General features: G+C 41.4%; 1 protein-coding gene across 3 annotated transcripts in view; it reads left to right on the top strand.

Moving 5' to 3' along the window:
* slc38a12 (solute carrier family 38 member 12) overlaps positions 1–22,263 on the top strand; it is a 241,466-nt gene that overhangs the window by 24,637 nt on the left and 194,566 nt on the right. For all 3 annotated transcript variants that reach the window (XM_080208957.1, XM_080208955.1, XM_080208956.1), the window contains exon 4: positions 5,889–5,973. In XM_080208957.1, the coding sequence (XP_080065083.1) occupies positions 5,889–5,973 (85 nt within the window). The remainder of the gene's footprint in view (positions 1–5,888; positions 5,974–22,263) is intronic.

The raw sequence follows: 22,263 nt of genomic DNA, 5'->3' as shown, positions 1-22,263 counted from the left end.
TGACTACAGACAGAGCCCTCAAACACTCATACGTCAAACCTTTCATTTCAAGGATCTTCCCTTTGTATTCGACAGTTTTATTTATCATCAAATCTCTGGCTGTTGGTCATACGTGGAGATGCTGGCGTTGGACTGGGGTAAGCACTGTCGATATGCGCACTCTTTATCATATGCTTACTCTTAGTCATATGACATTGCATTACAGTTACTTCAGTATCAAATGCTCCTGATTTTAGCCAGTTACACTCATTTTTGGTTCCCATAATTGACTGCCAACCGAAGGAACTAGTCTTTCTCTGATCAACTGTCGAAACACTTCAATAAAATTGTAAAAAAAATTCCTAAACGTTTGTTAATCTTTTCAGCTCTACTGTACGTAGTCGTAATATCACCAGCCCTTTTTTCAGTGCCAGTGTCTCATTTCTGATATCTTATAAATATGAAGTGCTCTATATAACTTATTGTCCCTAAAGTAGGGTGTCCAGAATTGCACATTGTCTTAATTATAGCTAAACCATTAGCTTGGGTAAATTATTGTTTTTGTGATATTTTGTTCCCTGCCCCTAGTTATACAATCCAAAAATTGTATTTTCCTTTTTAAATAATCCTTAATGTCTGATCGCACGGATTCGTTAAGGGGAAGTCGTGTTTGACAAATTTATTGGATTTCTGAGGATGTGACTCGTGTGGTAGACAGAGGGGAACCGGTGGATGTGGTGTTTCTCGATTTTCAAAAGGCGTTTGATAAGGTGCCGCACAAAAGGTTGCTTCAGAAGGTTAGGGAGCATGGAGTTGGAGGTAAGGTGTTAGCGTGGATAGAGGATTGGTTGTCTAATAGGAGGCAGAGTTGGTATCAATGGGTGCTATTCTGATTGGCAGTTGGTGACTAGTGGAGTGTCGCAGGGATCGGTGCTGGGGCCTCAGCTATTTACCATTTATATAGATGATCTGGAGGAGGGGGCTGAGTGTAGGGTGACCAAGTTTGCTGATGACAAAGATGAGTTGAAAAGCAAATTGTGCGAAGGGTGTGGAAAGTCTGCAGAGGGATCTGGATAGGCTGAGCGAGGACCTGGCAGATGGAGTACAATGTTAGCAAGTGTGAGGTTATCCACTTTGGCAGAAATAATAGTAGGAGGGATTACTATTTAAAGGGCGAAAAGCTGCAGCATGCTACGGTGCAGATGGACCCGGGGGTCCTTGTGCATGAGTCGCAAAAACCCAGTCTGCAGGTGCAGCAGGTGATCAAGAGGGCGAATGGGATGCTGGCCTTCATAGCGAGGGGGATCGAAGATAAAAGCAGGGGGGTCTTGCTGCAACTGTACAGGGCACTGGTGAGGCCGCAGCTGGAGTACTGTGTGCAGTTTTGGTCGCCACATTTGCGCAAGGATATTTTGGCCTTGGAGGAGGTTCACTAGGCTGATACTGGAGATGAGGGAGTTGGACTATGAATAGAGACTAAATAGACTGGGTCTGTACTTGGAGTTTAGAAGGATGAGGGGGGATCTTATAGAGACATACAAGATAATGAAAGGGATGGATAGGGTAGAGGTAGAGAGATTCTTCCCGCTCAAAGGACAGCAGGACTAGAGGGCACAGCCTCAAGATAAGTGTGGGGGGGGGGTGGTTTGCAGTTTGGAATGGAGTTGAGGAGGAACTTCACTCAAAGGGTGGTGAATCTCTGGAATTCTCTGCCCGTTGAAGTGGTGGAGGCTACCTCACTAAATATATTTAAGTCATGGGTAGATCAGTTTTTGACAGACAAGGGAATTAAGGGTTATGGGGAGAAAGCGGGAAAGTGGAACTGATCCACTTCAGATCAGCCATGATCTTATTGAATGGCGGGGCAGGCTCGAAGGGCTAGATGGCCTACTCCTCCTATTTCTTATGATCTTATGCTTCTGATCTTCCATACCCTTTGGAATCTTTGTGGAGTTTGCACTTGCAATTTTTGATTTTCCTCCCAAAACAACTTGCATTTTTTCTACATTAAGTTACCTCCAGTCTCTTGCCTACCTATTCCATTGACCTGTATACCAGTTACAACACTCATTGTTTGCTACACACTCAAATCTGCAGACAGCACAAAATCAAAACATTTGAACATTGGCTGAGAACACAGAGCAATATCAATATTTAGTAAAAAACTAGCCTTTTGTGGTATAGACAGAGCGCCTTCAGATGAAGAAGGATTATAGAGGGTCAGGATAACTGGACTGGGGCAAGTCAATGCAGTCATCTCCCATTGTAAAATCTGGCCTATTTTTATACAACATTTTAAATGCACAGAGCTGGAGAACAGAGGCTCAACTGCAGTGCAACATGAGGAACTGAGATGCAAAACAGCTGCTACAGTGCTACCATTGGTAGGAGGTGCACTTGCAGCATAATCTGTTCATAGGCAGCTTTGATTAGAGCTGTGGACATGACAATTTTCTGATTGTATGTTTCTGAATGCAGGAAGTTTTGTACGTTGGAAACTCATGGATATAATATTTACATTATCATTTAGATATTTTAATTTGAACTCAAGTGGACAACAGTAATGCCACCTTTTCCCCCTCTAATCCAAGCAACTCCTGTTTGCCTTAATTTGTTTTCTGTCTGTGCTAACTTTATACTGAAATATTTTATTAAATGAATTAGTTTTTCTAACCAGCTGCCTTCAAAAAAAAAGTAACCAATAACCTTATGGAATTGAATATTTCTCCCAAATGCTCTGATAAGAGAATTGTTGCAGCTGGGTTGCCTTTGACAAGTTGTGCTGATTTGTCCTTGATTTTATCCTGTGCATTTTTCTGCATGTTTTGGGCATACGTGCACAACTGATAGGCCAACTGTGTCCTCCTTCATTTCATTTACTGGATTGCCTTGTAACTGGTTAGAGAATGAAAGTGAAAATCTCACCACCGCAAATATGAGCCTTAATTTTCCACATGAATGCTGATGTCTTTAGTTCTACCAGTCCTCCACCTCATTTGAATGCCTTTGAATAATGGGTGAATTATAACTTTTTCCAACATTGCCTTGACCCCCCATGATAAATTTTGCTTCTTTACTCATCTGAACACTGTTTTAAGCTGAGCCAGACGCTCGCCCATCTCCTCCTCTGTCCAGCGATTTGCGATTGTAAATAATGCATTAAATTTAATTATCTGGCCTGTTCCAACCATATCTGTAATACAGTTGTCCAGCTGCACTACCTTGTCATTGTGACAGTTGAGTCCTACTCTTTGGAATACCTGACCGAACTTTTCTGCTTTTCAAATGTCCAATTTAAAGAAAGACTGTTCAAAGCATATCTCTTCAGCCAAGCCTTTTGTCATCTCTAATCCTTCTTTCCATGTATGTATGGTTTCCTTTATATACTCAAGCATCTTTGATTTTCTTTTGTATACACACATTAAAGATACTACAAAAATGGTTGGCTGCTCTTATTTACCAATCTTAGATTGTCGAAGCATTTCAGTGCACTTAATACTAAGTTTTGGGATTGAAACCATCTTGCACATCTTTTAGTTAAAACTTTCCAAGTGCTTTAACTTTAATATAAAGTTTTCTTTCAAATTTTTGTAAAATTTTTGTAACCATTGTCCATCTTTGAGATGATCATTAGAAGTAGATGTTGATATTGATAAAATAGAGTTTCTGTTGAGGAAGCTTGTTCTAAGAACATAACATAAGAAATGGGAGTAGGCCATCTAGCCCTTCGAGCCTGCCCTGCCATTCAATAAGATCATGGCTGATCTGAAGTGAATCAGTTCCACTTACCTGCCTGCTCCCCATAACCCTTAATTCCCTTATTGATCAGAAATCTATCTACCCATGACTTAAACATATTCAATGAGGTAGCCTCCACCACTTCAATGGGCAGAGAATTCCAGAGATTCACCACCCATTGAGAGAAGTTGTTCCTCCTCAACTCTGTTCTAAAATGCCCCCTCCTCTTATTTTGAGGCTGTGCCCTCTAGTTCTGTTCTCTTTGCTTGATCATGCCTTTCCTGGTTGTGCTAGCTTTCTTTTGTGGCTTTCCTGAGTAGCTTACTCTATTGCCTTTGTGCCCTTTTCTGAGTTTTGTCTTTTGTCAATTATGTTTGTTTGTATCAATAGTCTGTTTTGATTTGTTAGCAATCCTCTACAATTTGAAGACCTTGCCTGAATCGCCATCAAATAGTGATTTCCAACTTCCCTGTTTTGCACTGTCCAGTCATTTGTCAATTTCAAGGATGGTGGGAGTTCCACAATTTTAAATTGGCCTCAGGTGTTCTCTCTGCTTTTAACTCTTGCAGGATGTTGTGACCCTTTCCATTATTTCCTAAGCCTCAATTATACTAAGTCTAAAGTACAATTGCAATCCCTTAAAATATAAGCGAATAGCTCATTGGCCTGTGTTGGCATTCGATGTGCTTTAAATTGAATTAATCTTGTTGCCCTCTTCTACAATCATTCCAAAGCCTCAATTCCTTCTGTCATATGAACAGACCAAAATTGTGTGCCTTACTTTAACTGGGGCCTAATCAGTATTTTAAACCAGGATAAAAGTAAAATACTGCAGATGTTGGAATCTGAAACAAAGTGCTGGAAAATCTCAGCAGGTCTGACAGCATCTGTGAAGACAAAATAAAGCCAATGTTTAAATCAGGATGACCCTTAAACAAGGATGTTTTGTAGTCAATTGTTCTGCAGATATGCCCTACATCTGTTTGCTTTGGTTGCAGCTTCTTCAATCTGGTTGTGGACCTTTTGTAGATCTTATACTTGGGGTGTTTTCTTTGTTTGTCTTTCTGCACCATTTCTGTATTGATCTTTTAATTCAGTCTGCCCATACCTGGATGAACGTAATGAGAACCAGGTATTGAACAGATATACCTATTCCACATGTGTTAATCCAGTTAACTGGAATATGATCAGTGTCACCACGTCATCTCATCTCTAAGGTGGATAGTGACAATCTAATTTATTTAACACTAAATAGGCAAAAAAAACTCAGTGCAAACATGGTATTTTTAATAATGGTTAAAACTTTTCTACTGGATGTCAGAAAAGACATCTTGTGTCACACTGATGCTTAAATGTAGTACTGACCTTGAAATATGTTCACTTTTTTCATGGCTTTGTTTTACAATTGAGCTCTCTAACTTAGACTGACAGCTTTGCACTGATTAGGGGACTAAGCAAAGACAGCCAGCTACAGAGCTGTCTACTGGATGACAGATGATTGTGCCCCTTTCGAGCCTGACTTAAAACAACTGTACATGTCAATCTTGACTTGCTGTCAGTGAATTAACTTACCATTTTCCCAGTGTGTTTGAATTGAATGGAATGGCTTGACCAATAATCTGCTCCAGATTTGTGATTGCAGGTTAGTGCTTAGCCTGATGACTGTCAAGGTGCTGAATTATGTTAAATCTCTGCATTTAATTCCTTTGACATTATGGATCATAACTACATATTCTCTACAGCTTGAATCTGTTATCATTTTAACTTCACACGGTGCTTGGTCATAAAAAGTCTAGTAAATGACTGAACGTGCCCGTTTTGAAATCCAATCAGAGTTCTATGAAAGCATTTGAATTATTTATGTTTTGTATATGAGGTAAACTATCAGCAGCATTTGAGTTTAGGCAAATTCCTCATAGAGCAATTGATTGCAAGAATTGCTTGATTTTTGTCTACAATTTTCCATCCCATAGTTCATCCTTTAGTCTGCCTCTAATTGAGGAGCTGCCTATATGGCTTCTAATTGACTGGTAGGAATTATTGAATGAATTACTGAGAAATAAGTGTTTAGTTTTGGGTAATTTATTCAGGCAGTTAAACTCTAGTCTGTCTTGCTCAGAATATGAACTGCAGCCAATTTGCTTTGACCCTGACATTTTTTCCCCCTACAGTTATATGACTACAACGTTTGTCATTGAGGCCATGGCAGCAGCCAATGCACACATGCGCTGGAAAAGGAGGGAGAGGCAAAGAATAGTAAGTACTTGATTTAGTACATAAGTTATGACTGGCATTCAGGGGCAAATTTAATAGGAAATGCACAATATCAGGTTGGAAACCTTGCTTTACACTATCTGGTATTACTGTATTGAAATTTTAAGGTGAATGAAGTTCCACTCAATTCTGTTTGTTTCCCACCTGACCAGTCCCCTGCAAGTATTATAGTACTGTACCTGGGAATTCGGTATGTTATCTGGAGTCTCTGCATCTCAGTTACCGAAGTTGGGGGCTGTGTATCTTGATTCTCTTTTCTCCATTAGTGAGCACCAACATATCATCTCAACAGTTGAAATCTAATCTATGGACGATACATGTACATTCTAGTCACTATTAAGGTCTGCTTTATTTTATTGCAAGAAATTCTTTTGACATTTTTTAATCTTGTACTTGTGTGTTAATAGAATTGAAGTTGCTTGTATTCTATTTCTTCCAGAAATGGTACCATATACATCTAAGTGATACTCAAATACATTTCACTGATCTAATATTTAAACTATTCAAAAACCTCTAATTCCCTTCCTACAACACTGTGGGTGGTTGTACAATGCATGGACTGCAGCAGCTCAAGAAGACAGTTCACCACCACCTTTTGAGAGGGCAGTTAGGAATGGCAATAGATACTGGCTCATCCAGCAATGCCCATAATCCATGCATGGCGGGGGAGAAAATTCTGGAATTTGCTGTCTATCCACAAGGAACAGGATGAACTTTAGTGACTCACGAGCAAGGACACTGCTGGTCCCTTTGGACACCTGCATTTCCAACCCCCTCATCCATTTTAAGAAATATTCTGCATTTCTATTTTTTCTACCAAAGCGAATTATTGTGGAAGGTCAGATGGATTTTCCATAATGCCTGCTGTGAGATGTGTTGGTTTCTTGTCTGCTGCAGATAGAATTGTTTCAAGTTAAGCCTATACATAAAACCAGTGGGGTTAGGTGCTTATTACAGAAACTATCTTTGAACTCCTCTTCATGTTAACTGCCAATCTCTTGATCTAGCTCTATCTCTGATTTTCTTTTTCACTTATTGAACTTTCCATATTCAGGCTTTTTCTCACATGCAAAATAGGCTGAACATCTGTTCCTTTTTGTTTTATTTTACCTTGGTCTCTCCCTCTTTTCATACGGGGAACTTTGGCTTTGCTTCTACTTTGCCAGTTTCGGGAACATACCTTGATTGGATCCAAATTATCTTTTTAAAGGCAACCCTATTATTCAGTCGTAGTTTTATCTGATTCCAGTTTACCTGGGCCAGATCTGTTTGCATCTCTGAAATTGGTTTATGTTTTTACTGTCCATTGCTCCTTGTCCTTTTCCAGAATTAACTTATACCTTGTTCTATGATCAGAGTGTTAGACATTCTCCCATTGAAATTAATAGAATTGAGCCACTTTATTCCCAGACCCAGCAATGCTTCATTCATTAGGCTTGAAATTCTACTGATGTGGGAAAAGTTTCCTGGATACATGTCAGAAACTCATCCCCTCTCTGTCCTTTGCACTATTCACCATCACAGTCTAATATTAAAATAATTGAAGTCTCCGCTATTCTAATTATTGTACAGTATCTGCATCTCATCTTTGAATTTACTTTCATATTTGCTTCTCTTTATCTTTACCACAATTTGGTGGCCTGTATCTTCTCCCAGTGGTATTTTGTTTTTTTAAAAAAAACTTTAACCAAATAGATGAATTTTCCACGATGCTCCTCCGTCTCCAATCAATATTGTTGCCCTTCTCTTTCCTTATTTGTCCTGAACACATACAAAAATACAAGATAAGATCAGAAGTAGATAATTCAGGCCCTTCAGCCTGCTCCATCATTCAATAACGTCATGCCTAATCTGTTTTTTCTTAATTCCATATTCTCATCCGTACCTATTGACCCTTCCCTGGCAAGAATCTATTACCTCCGCCTTAAAATATATTCAAATACTTTACAACACAAATAATTAAAAAATACTCTGGCTCCACCACCTTCTGAATCAGATTTCCAAAGAAGCACAACACTCAGAATTTTTCTTCATCACTGTCCCATAACTACAACCTAATTTTAAAATTGCTCCTTAGTTCTGAACTCACCCACAAGCGGAAACATCCCTTCCATGTCTGCCTTGTCAATACCACTCAGGATCTTGTATACTTTGTCACCCTTCACACTTCTAAACTCCAATGGAAATAAGCCTAGCCTGTTCAATCTTTCATCATAAGACAGCCCACTCATTACAAGTATCAATCTCAAACCTCCTCAACCACCTTTAAACACATTTACATCCATCCTTAAAGAAGGAGACCAAAATTGCACCTAATATTAGAAATGTGGTCTCACTTATGCAATGTACAGTTGAATCATTTTATAACAAGAGAACTTGATGTAGATTAGTATTCTATTTGTCCTAATTATTTGCTGTACCTGCATACTAACTTTTTGTGACTTGTGTGCGAGAGCATCTAGATCTCTCTGCTCCTTGGCATTCTGCAGTCAATCTCCATTTAAGTAACACTGCTTTTCTTTTGCTGCAGAAGTGAACAACTTTTCAATTGCCCACATCATACTCCATTTGCCAGATTTTTGCCCACTTGCTTGCCCTATTTGTCTCGGTCTCTGATTTCATTGTCCTCTTTATAATATACTTTTTTACTTTGTGCCATCTGCAAATTTACCACCATGCCTTCGCTACCCTTGCCTCAGTCACTGACGTAAAATGTTGAGGTCCCAGCATAGACCCCTGTGGGGCTAAACTTGTCACGTGCTGCTGATCAGAAAAAGACTCATTAATGCATACTGTTTTCTGACAGCCAACTAATCTATTGATGCTAATTTATTACCCCCTACAAGATAAACTTTTTTATTTTCTGCAATAATCTTTACTGTGGCATCTTACCAAATGCCTTCTGGATATCCAAGCATGTTTTATGGGCTCCCCTTTATCCACAGCATCTGTTGCGTGGCACAGTGGTTAGCATGTGTTTCCTCCAGGTGCTCTGGTTTTCTCCCATAGTCCAAAGATGTGCAGATTAGGTTGATTGGCCATGCTGATTTGCCCCTTAGTATCCCAGGATGCGTAGGTTTGAGGCATTCATGGGATAAATATGTGGAGTTACAGGAATAGGGCCTGGGTGGGATTGTTGTCCGTGCAAACTCAATGGGTCAAATGGCCTCCTTCTGCACTGTAGGGTTTCTATGTTGCTCCTTCAAGAAACTACGATACTTTTGTTAAAAAGTTTTCCTTTCACAAAACCATGCTGACTCTTCCCAATTACTTTGAGTTTCTCCAGGTGCCCATCAGCTCTTCAATGATTTGATTCTAACACCACTGCAGATGTCAAGTTAACTGGCCTATAGTTTTGTTTCCCACCCTTCTGGTGGGGGAGTTCAAAACTGTGCAAATTGAGAGAGGTAGATACTCAGTGAGACCTTGGTGTCCTCGTGCATCAGTCGCTGAAAGTAAGCGTGCAAGTACAGCAGGCAGTAAAGAAGGCAAATGGTATGTTGGCCTTCATAATGAGGATTTGAGTGTAGGGATGTTTTGCTGTAATTGTGTAGGGCGTTAGTGAGGAGTATTGTGTTGTTGATCTTATCTGAGGAAGGATGTCCTTGCTATAGAGGGAGCATAGCGAAGGGTGAGCAGGCTGATTCCTGGCATGGCAGGTCTGTCATATGAGGAGAGACTAAGTCAGTTAGAATTATATTTAATGGACTTTGGAAAAGTGAGGGGGGGGGGGAAATCTCATTAAAAACTTATAAAATTCTAAACAGGGTTAGACATACGTTATGGTTCAAGTTAGAAACTCAAGTGTTTTATGAAGCCTGTCTGAATTACAAATTCTACATTGTGAATTTGGCTAGGATAAGCATGATATGTTCCACTTCACGTATGATTCAAAAGACCCACTAGAGAGCTTTTAGCAAACATTTTATTTAAGAACATAGTTAACATATATAGTAAAAAAAAGTAAGAACTTTTATCAATTACAGACAAGAAATAAAATAACCAGCACAATCTATAACCCTTAACAAAGGTACCTAAAATGTGTTCCAATCCAACCAAAACCCTTGTGATAGACAAACCCTTTAAACAGGTTCAATACAGCAAAGTCCACTGCTCACGTGATAATGGAAATGGAGTCCTTCGGTTGAAGTCTGTGGTTCTCTGGATTCACTCCAAACAGTTTGAAGACAAGGCAGCTTCCCAAAGCACCAGATTCTGGTTCAGTCCCCAACAACAGGTTTTCACCCTTCAGGAAAATAGAATTTTGTTTTCAGCTAGCCAACAGAATTTTCAAAACAACGAGGGGGAAAATACTTTTTAGCTTGCTGTCCCTTCTAAAACTAAATCTTAAACCTGCAGCTCCAAACTGAAGATGAAAAAAAAACTGTCCAAAAATACATTACCATCCTCCTAACAATGCAGTGTTGTAAAGCTAATCCCAGAGTAAACACAACCCCATTTAAGACCATGAGAACAGAATTAGGCCACTTGGCCCATCAAGCCTGCTCTGTCAATCAATCATGGCTGATATTTTTCTCATCCCCATTCTCCCATAACCCTGATCCCCTTATTAATCAAGAAACTATCTTTCTCTGTCTTAAAAACACTCAATGACCTCGTCTTCACAGACTTCTGCAGCACAGATTCACCATTCTGGCTGAAGAAATTCCTCCTCATCTGTTTTAAAGGACCGTCCTTTTGGTCTGAGGTTATGCCTTCCTGAATCTAATTTTTCTGACTAGTGGAAACATCCTCTCCATGTCAACTCAATCCAGCCCTCGCCGTATCCTTTAAGTTTCAATAACCTTCATCCTTTTAAACTCCAAGTACATAAGAACATAAGAAATAGGAGCAGGAGTAGGCCATCTAGCCCTTCGAGCCTGCCCCGCCATTCAATAAGATCATGGCTGATCCGCTGTGGCTCAGTTCCACATTCCCGCCCTCTCCCCATAACCCTTAATCCCCTCTCTTATCAAGAACCCATCAACCCGCTTCTTAAAAATATTTAGCGAGGCAGCCTCCACCACTTCAACGGGCAGAGAATTCCAGAGATTCACCACCCAGAGTCCTCGACCGTTCCTCACACAACAAACTTTTCATTTCAGGGATCATTCTTGTGATCCTCCTCTGAATCTTTTCTATGTCCTTCCTTAGATACAGGACCCAAAACTGCTCGCAGTACTCCAAATGGGGTCTAACCAGAGCCTTATACAGCCTCAGAAGTACATTCCTGCTCTTGTATTCTGGACATGAATGCTAAGATTTAATTTAAGCTGCTTGAGTAGTGATAAAAGGATATTTCTAGTCAAGCTAGCAACAATGGCACCACTGAACTGAGCTGCAGAAATCATTTTTAAAAAAACTTAAAGGTACACTAACATCACACAGGGTTGATTCAGAAAGAATGCTCCCAATGGCGGAGGAAGCCCAGAACTAGGGATCATAGTTTGAGGATAAGGGGTAAACCTTTTAGAACTGAGGTGAGAAGAAATTTCTTCGCCCGGAGAGTGGTGAATGTGTAAAATTCACTGTCACAGAACGTAGTTGAGGCCAAATTTGTCTGATTTCAAGAAGCAGTTAGATTTTGGTATTGGGGCCAAAGGGGTCAAGGGATAAGGGGGTCGGCGAGGCCTGCTTTTAGTTTGTTTCTTGAATAGAGTCGTTATATTTGCTATTTTTCAGTCTCTTATTGGCACAACATTTTCCCATGCACGTGTTGATACTTGCAGCATCAACCTTATTACCATACACTGTATTTACACACATGCAACTATGAAACTAATTTTAACATTATTGTATTCCTATTAGTCTGACCCCCATCTAATACTTTATTGTTTCGTGCACTCTTGTCTCCCAGGCTGTAGTTGGTAGGGATCCCATCAATATGGTCATACACCAATCTCAAAGATAAAGGTGATGCTGATCGCCATTGGTGCATAGAACATGTTCATCCTTGAATGATGCCACAGCTGGCAAACCTGAGGAAAGCTGTCAAGCTGCAACATTCAGATTGCTGCTCTCTACCTGAGGGCCTGCATGAGGAAATCAGTGCAGATTATACATTATTTTGCAGTGCCTGTGGAAAAGAACTATGTGAAGTTAGTAAAGGCTTTGTTGTCACGAACCATCTCGCCAGTAAATTGATTTGCCTTACAAAGGATGTTATGTTTGTTTAATGATGCTTAAACTGGCAACGGGTGTGTATGGCTCTACCATGACCAATCCTGTTGAAGTTGAGGCTAAATTCTATATTGGCCTCCACTCTGGACTTGCAATGTTGCATGGGCTTCTTCCATGCTTGTGGGAACAGCTTTCCAACTCAAAACTGAAATGTTGCAGACTCTCCAAGAAAAACCCTAACTTGAGCTTAATGTTCCAGACCATGACGAGGATCTGTCAGCAGTGGATAAGTTCACTTGTTGCTCTCTTGTACACACTCTGTCTATATTGATGAATTATCAAAGCAATTGTACACTTTGGCAGACTTCAAACATCAGTTTGAGAATGAAGAGGAGTAAGTTTATCTAACTAAATACATTGAGCAATAATCCTGCTTGCTTTGCTCGACATGAGAGACTTGATTTTGATTTGGTTTATTGTCGCATACATTGGGATACAATGAAAAGTAATGTTTCTTGTGTGCTATATAAACAAAGTATACCGTTCATAAAGTACATTTAGGGGTGGAAGAAAGGAGAGGGTGCATAATGTATAATAGCTGTGTGTGGAGAAATATCAATATAAGGTAGGTCAGTCCAAAGTTTGATGGTAGCAGGGAAGAAACTGTTCTTAGACGATTCTAAAGTGCTCAATCCACTCCACTTTTGAGATGCTTTGGAAACTTCTGAAGATCGGATGCAGGATGTAATACCAAACACTTGAGCTGCCAATATCCACACCATATTGACACAATTACAACTGAGTTTGGCTGGTCATGTAGCCAGCATGCCTGATACTTGCATACCAAAGCAGATCTTCTGTGGCAAGCTTGACTCTGGGATGCATGGTGGTTAAAGGAAGTACTGCAAGGGCACTGAAGATTTCACAGAAGAGTTTTATACTGACTTGGTTGCCTGTGGGATGTTTGTGCAAGGTAGCTATTCCTGGTGCAACCATTAAATTATGTAATCTCTAAAAGCAAGTACAAATCAGGCAAAGAGAACCAACAAGGAGAAGAATTCTTAGGCCAGTAGCTCATCATCTGCAGTGGACTCTTCTGGGTGCAGATAGGCCTTAATCACTAAGGTACTCGCTGGAGCTCTACTAAATGGCACAGATGATGAAAATGGGCACTGCTCTTTGAGGTAAATGTGACCGAGAAGAATGTTGAGCATTAATATCTTTTACAAACCAAAATGAATTCAAGATTTTAGTTTACCTGCTTCAAGTGCATTGTGGAGAGCCAGCAGCAGGTTGATCTCTACTCACCCAGAATATTTGTTGGATGTTGAGCTGTGAAAAGCTGTCTTGTTATTGTGACTTTTCTGGGTATTTTCTGACTACCTTCATATGCTCAATGCATTGTCTATACAACCTTAAATAAAGATTTCTAAAAATACTCATAAATTCAAGTGCTTCAACCTCGAGGGTACTGATACAGAAATAATTGGCTGAATTGAGTATTTGGGAGCTGAGTGACTTTGGTCACAATGGAGATGGAGGAATCAGAGAGCACTTTGGTATGCATTACTGTGTGTTGCCACAAGTTTGGCCTAGATTGATTGCATCTTTGAAAAGAGAGCTAGTTCTATGTACAGACTAGGTACTTAGTGCGTAAGGGATGGTGTTGCACAACATGAATGGATTGTTTTCCTGCTGTCCTTCATTTCTCCTGATCTATCAGCTTCTGGATCTGAAGATAAATCCTCAAGCTGTTTGACCTTTCAGTCAGAAGTGCAGTTGCGTTTTTCATTAGAAGTTTTTTGCTGCAAAGATTTCAATGTTACATTTAGAATCTTAAAACAAAGAATGGATAACATTTTCATGGGAAAAGTACTAGATCACTTAATGGTTTGAATGCTGAAAAGTAATGCTAAAAGAAAGCTGAAATAAGGGTGGCACAATGGTTAGCAGTGTTGTCTCACAGCACCAGGGACCCGGATTCAATTCCCAGCTTGGGTTACTATCTGTATGGAGTTTGCACATGTCTGCATGGGTTTCCTGCAGGTACTCTGGTTTCCTCCCACAGTCAAATTATGTGCTGGTTAGGGCGACTGGCCATTCTAAATTGCCCCTTAGCATCAGGGGAATTAGCTAGGGTAAATGGGGATCAGCCTTGGGTGGGATTGTGATTGGTGCAGACTTGAGGGGCCAGATGGCCCCTTGCACTGTAGGGATTCCACGAAATGGGGTCGAGAGTCCACAACTAGGCAAAGATATAAAATATTTGCAAGAAATTCCAGAATAAACTTATGCAGTTGGAACATGAAACTTGCTATCATGTGGAGCAGTGCAGGCAAGTAGCATTGTCATTTGAATTTCTCCTGAAATGTCTTTTGTTGGCCCTCGTGATGTATGCCTCTCTGCACTGGATCACTCTGTCCTCGTCCTTGTCCTCATCCGAAGCACAATGATGACCCCAACACGGCCCCATTACTTCTGTAATTGCTGAGCGTGTCTGAACTACCAAACTGAAAGCTACATTTGCCTTAAATTCTATATTCTTCTGACTTCCTATTTGTAAGTCCATCTAGTTTCATCTTCATAAAATCACCTGCCTTGGCCCATGTTTCAGCTTATCTGCTGAAATCCTCATCCATGCCTGTTGCATCTAGACTTGACTATTTCAGTCCACTCCTACCTGGTAGTGTGCATTCCACTTGTGTAAACCAGAGGTCATCAAAAACTTTGCCCGTGTCTTAACACTCTTGCCCAGTCCCATTGCCATATTTCCCCAGTGCTCAGTGAGCTATATTCGCTTCTAGTCAAGCAATGTCTTGATTTTAAAAAAAAATTTCATCCTTGTTTTTAAATCACAGCTGTCCTCTTGATTCTGGCCTCCCGTGCATTCCCAATTAACTTCAGTACCATTGGTAACCATGTCTTGGTCCCAGGCTGTGGGATTTTCTTCCTACGCCTCTCAGCCTGCTAATGTTCTTTCTTCCTCTAAGGTGGTACTTCAAACTTACCTTTTTGACCAAGCTTTTGATCATCTAACCTAGAATCTCCTTTTGTAGCTTGGCGTCATACTTTCATAATGCACCTCATTTCATATGTTCAAGGCCTTTTATAAATATGGTATCAACGACACACTTCTCAAAGTCTGTTATCTGAATTGGAACTTCACACACCAACTTGTTGCCTTGTTTGTTGCAGCCTCCTCTTATTTCCAATCACTGATGGACTTTTTCCACCTACCACATGGTGCATGAAATTTGACTTGCAAGCCAGAGCTACCAATGCTGTTTTTCAAGTTTAGCATTAGTGATCTTCAGCTATTGGTTAATTAAAGATGCACTTTTAGATGGATTGTCTTTTTGCCAGTGATATCCTAATTTCTATTTAAACTAGGAAACATTAATATTTCTTTCATTCCAAAATAGATTAGTTTTGAATTGTTCAAGTCAAGAGTTGGCATTCAAATGATGAGCTTAATGACTTTATCTGTACTGTAAACCTCTCGAGTTCTATGATGAACGTTTCTGCTGTGTTCCTACTTTTACAACTCTGCTGATTATTTCCCGGATACACAAGGCAAACACACCCAGTTGTCCCATCGTATCGGGCAATGGGATCCTGTGCGAGAACCTCCTCCGGCTACATCGAGGGCATCCTGAAACCCATTGTGCAAAGAACCCCCAGCTTTTGTCATGACACTACAGACTTCCTACAGAAAGCACACGTGGAGCAGTTGAACCAGGAGCACTTCTCATCACAATGGATGTCTCGGCACTGTACACCAGCATTCCCTACGACATTGGCATTGCTTCAGCTGCCTCGGTACTCAATGCTGACAACTGCCAGTTTCCAGATGCAATTTTTACAACTCATCCACTTCATCCTGGACCACAATGTCTTCACCTTCAACAATCAGTTCATCCAGACACACACAACAGCCACGGGGACCAAATTCACACCTCAATATGCCAACATCCTCATGCACAGGCTCGAACAATACCTCTTCACCACACAGGACCTTCAACCAATGCTATATACTAGACACATCAATGACGTTTTCTGCCTTTGGACTCATGGCGAACAATCACTGAAACAACTATATGATGACATCAACAAATTCCATCCCACCATCAGACTCACTATGGACTACTCTCTGGAATTGGTTGCATTCTTGGACACGCAGCTCCATCAAGGATGGTCACCTCAGCACTTCACTGTAGCGCAAGCCCATGGACAACCTCATGATGCTCCACTTCTCTGGCTTCCACCCGAAACACATTTAAAGAAGTCTCTATGAACAAACCCTCCATATACGCAGGATCTGCTCAGGTGAGGAGGATCACAACAGACACCTCCAGACGCTAAAAGATGCTCTCATAAGAACAGGATATGGCACTCGACTCATCGATCGACAGTTCCGATGTGCCACAGCGAAAAACTGCACTGACCTCCTCAGACAAACACAGGACACAGTGGACAGAGTACCCTTTGTCGTCCAGTACTTCCCCAAAGCGGAGAAGCTATGACATCTTCGGAGCCTTCAACGTATCATTGAAGACAAACATCTCGCCAAGGCCATTCCCACACCCCCATTTCTTGCTTTCAAACAACCCCACAACCTCAGACCATTGTCTGCAGCAAACTACCCAGCCTTCAGGAGAACAATGACCATGGCACCACACAACCCTACCACAGCAACCTCTGCAAGATGTGCCGGATCATTGTCACGGCTGCCATCATCTTATGTGAGAACACCATCCACCATCATACATATTCTTGCAACTTGGCCAATGTTGTCTACACTGTAGGAAAGAATGTCTCGAGACAACTATAGGGAACCAGGAACATATGGGTCATTGAAACGATAAATTTAGATTAGTTTTTTGGGTCCATGATGGAACCATATTGTACTAAGTTCTGTGCTATAGTGGATGCCAGTTTACATCAAAACGGAGGGAAATAATCACAGTAAGAAGTCTCACAGCACCAGGTTAAAGTCCAACAGGTTTATTCGGTAGCAAAAGCCACTAGCTTTTGGAACACTGCCCCTTCATCAGGTGAATGGGAGTTCTATTCACAAACAGGGCATATAAAGACAAACTCAATTTACAAAATAATGATTGGAATGCAAGTCTTTACGGCTAATCAAGTCTTAAAAGGTACAGACATTGTGAGTAGAGAGAGCGTTAAGCACAGGTTAAAGAGATGTATATTGTCTCCAGCCAGGACAGTTAGTGAGATTTAGCACTGGGCTGAGAAATATCTGACAATTTAAATTGCTGACTTCAGATGGTTCTGCAAGTTTTACCCTGACAATTACTCTGGAAGAGTTCGAAGGGAAAAAGGCACTAGGGCTGTAAAGTTGGCATGCCAATGAAGCTGGGGCTGTGCTCTGCTGCTCCTGTCTCGCTCAGCCTGAGGGAAAAGATTGGGTGAGATGGGAACTTTGGAATTTCAATGAAGTCCAACTGAAGCAGCAATCGGCTAGTAATAGTCACTCCAAGGAAGTTATGGACCTATTCCAGAGCATTGGCTGGTTCTGAATCATAGAATTGCTACAGTACAGAAGGAGGCCTTTTCAGCCATCAAACTTGCACCAACAAAATTCTCACATAGGCCTTATCTCAACCCCACATATTTACCTTGCTAGTCCCCTGATGCTAAGGGGCAATTTAGCATGGCTAATCAACTTAACCTGCATAGCTTTGGAATGTGGGAGGAAACTGGAACACTTGAAGGAAACCCCCACAGACATGGGGAGAAAGTGCAACTCCATAGATAATCACCCACGGCTAAAATTAAACCTGGGTCCCTACTGCTTTGAGACAGCAGTGTTAACCACTGTGCCACTATGCAGCCCATGGTTTTTTCATTATTTATATTTCAATGCATTGGCAATCTGGTGACTTATGTATGATTTGTCTGCATTAAAAACTGGTCAAATTTGCTTGCTGTACATGCAACAATCAATGCAAAATGTGTTGAATCCTGAAAGAGGCACTACCACTGAAGCTAAAAATCATTGTCCCAGATCAAAGAATGTGTTGTGCAACGATCAACTGTTTAATGTCCCCATGCACTTTTGGAAAGGAAAAAGGTGGAAGAGAGGATGTTTGGGGTGCGTGCGGTCATTAATTATGCTGGCTGCTTTGCTGAGCCAGTGGAAAGTATAGACAATGGATGGAGGCTGATTTGCGTGATGGATTGGGCTACATTTTATGACCTTTGTAGTTTCTTGTAGTCTTGGGCAAAGCAGGATCCATACCAAGCTGTGATACAACCAGAAAGAGTGCTTTCTATGGTGCATCTGTAAAAGTTAGAGGGAGTTGGAGCAGACATGCCAAATTTTCTTTGTCTTCTGAGAAAGTAGAGGCATTGCTGGGCTTCTTTATAGTGTCAGCATGGGGGCCTAGGTCAGGTTGTTAGTGATCTGGACACCTAAAAACTTAAAGCTCTTGACCTTTTCTACTTTGTCCCCGCTGATGTAGACAGGGGCGTGTTCTCCTTTACGCTTCCTGAAGTCGATGATCTTTGTTTTGTTGACATTGAGGGAGAGATTATTGTCACTGCACCAGTTAACCAGATTCTATATCTCATTTCTGTACTCTGGATGGTTACCAAGAGTATTTCGCAAGTTACTATATAAGGAGAACAATGATCTGTGGTCAAACTACAGACAACATAACATCACAGCATAGTGGTTAGCACTGCTCTTTGTGGCGCCAGAGTGAAGTAGTTAAATGGATACAAAATTGGCTTGATGACAGAAGTCAGAGGGTGTTTGTGAAGGGATGGTTTTCAAACTGGAGGCCTGTGACCAGTGGTGTGCCTTGGATCAGTGTTGGGTCCACTGTTGTTCGTCATTAATATAAATGATTTGGATGAGTATATGAGGCATAATTAAGTTTTCAGATGGCACCAAGGTTGGTGGCTTGGTGGACAGTGAAGAAGGTTATCTGTGATTGCAACGGGATCTTGATGAATTGGGCCAGTGGGCTGATGAATGGCCAATGGAGTTCAATTTTGATAAACCTCGCATTTTGGTAGATTGAACTAGGACAGGACTTAATCAGTTAATGGTAGGTTGTTGGGGAGTTAGAACAAAGATCTAGGGATCCTTGAAAGTGGAGCCACAGGTGGAAAGTGGTGAAGGCGGCATTTGGCATGCTTGGTTTTGTCGGTCAGAACATTGAATACAAGAGTTGGGATGTCTTGAAGTTGAACAAGACAATGGTGAGGCCACACTTGGAATACTGTATACAGGTCTGGTCACCCTATTACAGTAAGAATATTACTAAACTAGCAAGAATGCAGAAGAAATTTACTTGGCTGCTACTGGGTCTTGATGGTTTGGATTATAAGGAGAGGCTGGATAGACTTGGACTTTTTTCCTCTGGCGTGTAGAAGGCTGACGGGTGATCTTAGAGGCCTAAAATAATGAGGGGCACAGATCAGCTAGATAGTCAATATCTTTTCCCAAAAATAAGGGAGTCTAAAACCAGTGGGCATAGGTTTAAGGTGAGAGGGGAGAGATACAAAAGGATCCAGAGGGCAATTTTTTTCAGAGGGTGGTGAGTGTCTGGAACAAGCTGCCAGAGGTGGTGGTAGAAGCTGGTATAATTTGTCTTTTAAAAAGCATTTAGACAGTTACATGGGTAAGATGGGTATAGAGGGATATGGGCCAAATGTGGGCAATTAGGACTAGCTTTGGGATTTAAAAAAGGCGGCATTGACAAGTTGGGTCGAAGGGCCTGTTTCCGTGCTGCAAACCTCTGACTCTATGACCTGAGTTTGATTCCTGGCTTGGGTCAGTCTCTATGGAGTTTGCGCATTCTTCATGTCTACATGGGTTTCCTCCAGGTGCTCTGGTTTCCTCTGACAGTCCAAAGATGTATGGTTAGGTGGACTGGTCATGATAAATTGGCCCTTAGTGTCAGGGGGACTAGCTAGGGTAAATGTATGGAGTTATGGGGATAGGGCGAGTGTGGGATTGTGGTCAGTGCAGACTCAATGGGCCAAATGGCGGCCTCCTGCGCTGTATGATTCTTTGATCAATTCGCAGATGACGCTAAGATGAGCGGCAGAGCAAAGTGTGCAGAGGACACTGAAAATCGGCAAAGGGATATAGATAATCTAAGTGAGTGGGCGAGAATCTGGCAGATGGAGTACGTTGCTGGTAAACGTGAGATCATCAATTTTGGCAGGAATAACAGCAAAATGGACTATTTAAATTGTAAAAAATTGCAGCATGCTGCTGTGCAGAGAGACTTGGGTGTCCTTGTGCAGGAATCTGTTGGTTTGAAGAAGCAGCAGGTAATCAAGAAGGCAAATGGAATTTTGTCCTTCGTTGCTAGAGGGATGGAGTTTAAGAACAGCGAGATTATGTTGCAGCTGTATAAGGTGCTGGTGGGGCCACACCTGGAGTACTGTGTACAGTTTGGTGGTCTTGAGAAAGGGAATACTGGCACTGGAGAGGGTGCAGAGGGGGTACAGTCCAAAGATGTACAAGTTAAGTGGATTTACCATGGTTAATGCACTGCGAAATGACATTGACAAATTGTGATGTGGGAAAGAGTTGTGGGGGTAGGCCACTAACCCAGAAAAAGATGGGCATAACTGGAGTCCATGCAGGTACCCATGGCCACACCTTTTATTTGCAGGAAGTGAGACAAGTTAAAGGAGAAATTGTTGAGTGATAGAGTGCCATTAATTTTTCCTGTCACATGACTTTTTTTGGCAATCTCCTAGCTCCCACCAATCATTGACCTTGAATTTTGTTTCAGCTGCTCCACCTCTTCACACAATATAGAATTCAACACTTTTTCCTCTTTAGCTCTGAACAGTTATATGGACTTGATAAGTTAACTACTTTCTTGCTCCATAAATGCTGCCAGACCTGCTGAGTTTTTTCTAACTACTTTCTGTTTTTGATGCAAATGACGAGTAGTTCTTGGCTGCTAAAGCTAAGCAATAGTATTTGCAGAACTGTAGACTACTTCAAAGGCACTTAATGTATATTGAAACTTGCCGAAGTGTTCACATCAGGTGCACTTGACAACATATTTAACTGAACATTAGTACATTGGGACACCACTAAACTTGATTGATGAGCCTGTTTTAGATGAGTCACTTTTACAACAAGGTCTTGAAAGCTCCAAGCAGTAGGAAGAACATAATGAAGGCAATCAAATCAACAGTGATTACGTTATCTTTTCTGGTTACAGATATGTTAATATACATAGACAACAACTAATCAGGCATCATGATCATTCAGCATTCTGTACCTCAGATATCAGTGGAGGTTGAGTTGAACATATTCTAGGCCAAGTTAGAAGGTTATGGGGGTGGAGGCCAGAAAGCTACAAAAATCAGCCATGGTTTTCTGGAACAAGCTTAAATGAGCCAAATGGCCTATCCCTACCCCCATTTTATATGTCTGCTCCTATTTCCTAGAGTATTGTAAGAACATAAGAACTAGGTGCAGGAAGGAGTAGGCCATCTGGGCCCTCAAGTCTGCCCCATCATCCAATAAGATCATGGCTGACCTTTTCATGGACTCAGCTCCACTCCACTCACCATAGTCCTTAATTGCTTTACTGTTCAAAAATTTATCTATCCTTGCCTTAGAAACATTCAATGAGGTAGCCTCAGCTGCTCCACTGGGTGGGGAATTCCACAGATTCATAACCCTGTGTGTGAAGAAGTTCCTCCTCAACTTGGTCCTAAATCTGCTTCCCCTTATTTTGAGGCCATGTCCCCTAGTCCAACCTGCACATCTCCTCTAGAACATCTGGAGGAAACCCACACAGACATGGGGAGAACTTGCAGACTCCACAAGGTGCCCAAGGCTGGAATTGAACTTGTGCCAGGGACCCAAGTTCAATTCCATCCTTGGGTTCCTGGTGACCTCCCCCCCAGCACCCCCAAACCACCACTTTTCAAGGTCCCAAACATGCTCTTCACATGAGGCAACGTTTCACTTGCATTCCCTTCAATTTGGCCTCCTGTATTCAGTACTTAGTGGTTGCCTGCATATTAGGGAGACTGACCACTTTGCAGAACATGTCTACTCATTCCGCAAACATGACCCCAACCTTCCTGTTGCCTGGCATTTCAACTCAGCTTTGTGACCTCATGCCTACAAATCCATCCTTG

Source organism: Carcharhinus amblyrhynchos, chromosome 21 (assembly GCF_965287045.1).
Source record: "Carcharhinus amblyrhynchos chromosome 21, sCarAmb.v2.hapA, whole genome shotgun sequence".
Taxonomy (NCBI): Eukaryota; Metazoa; Chordata; class Chondrichthyes; order Carcharhiniformes; family Carcharhinidae; genus Carcharhinus; species Carcharhinus amblyrhynchos.
Note: the sequence above shows the minus strand (reverse complement) of the source record. Positions and strands in the feature narration are given on the sequence as shown.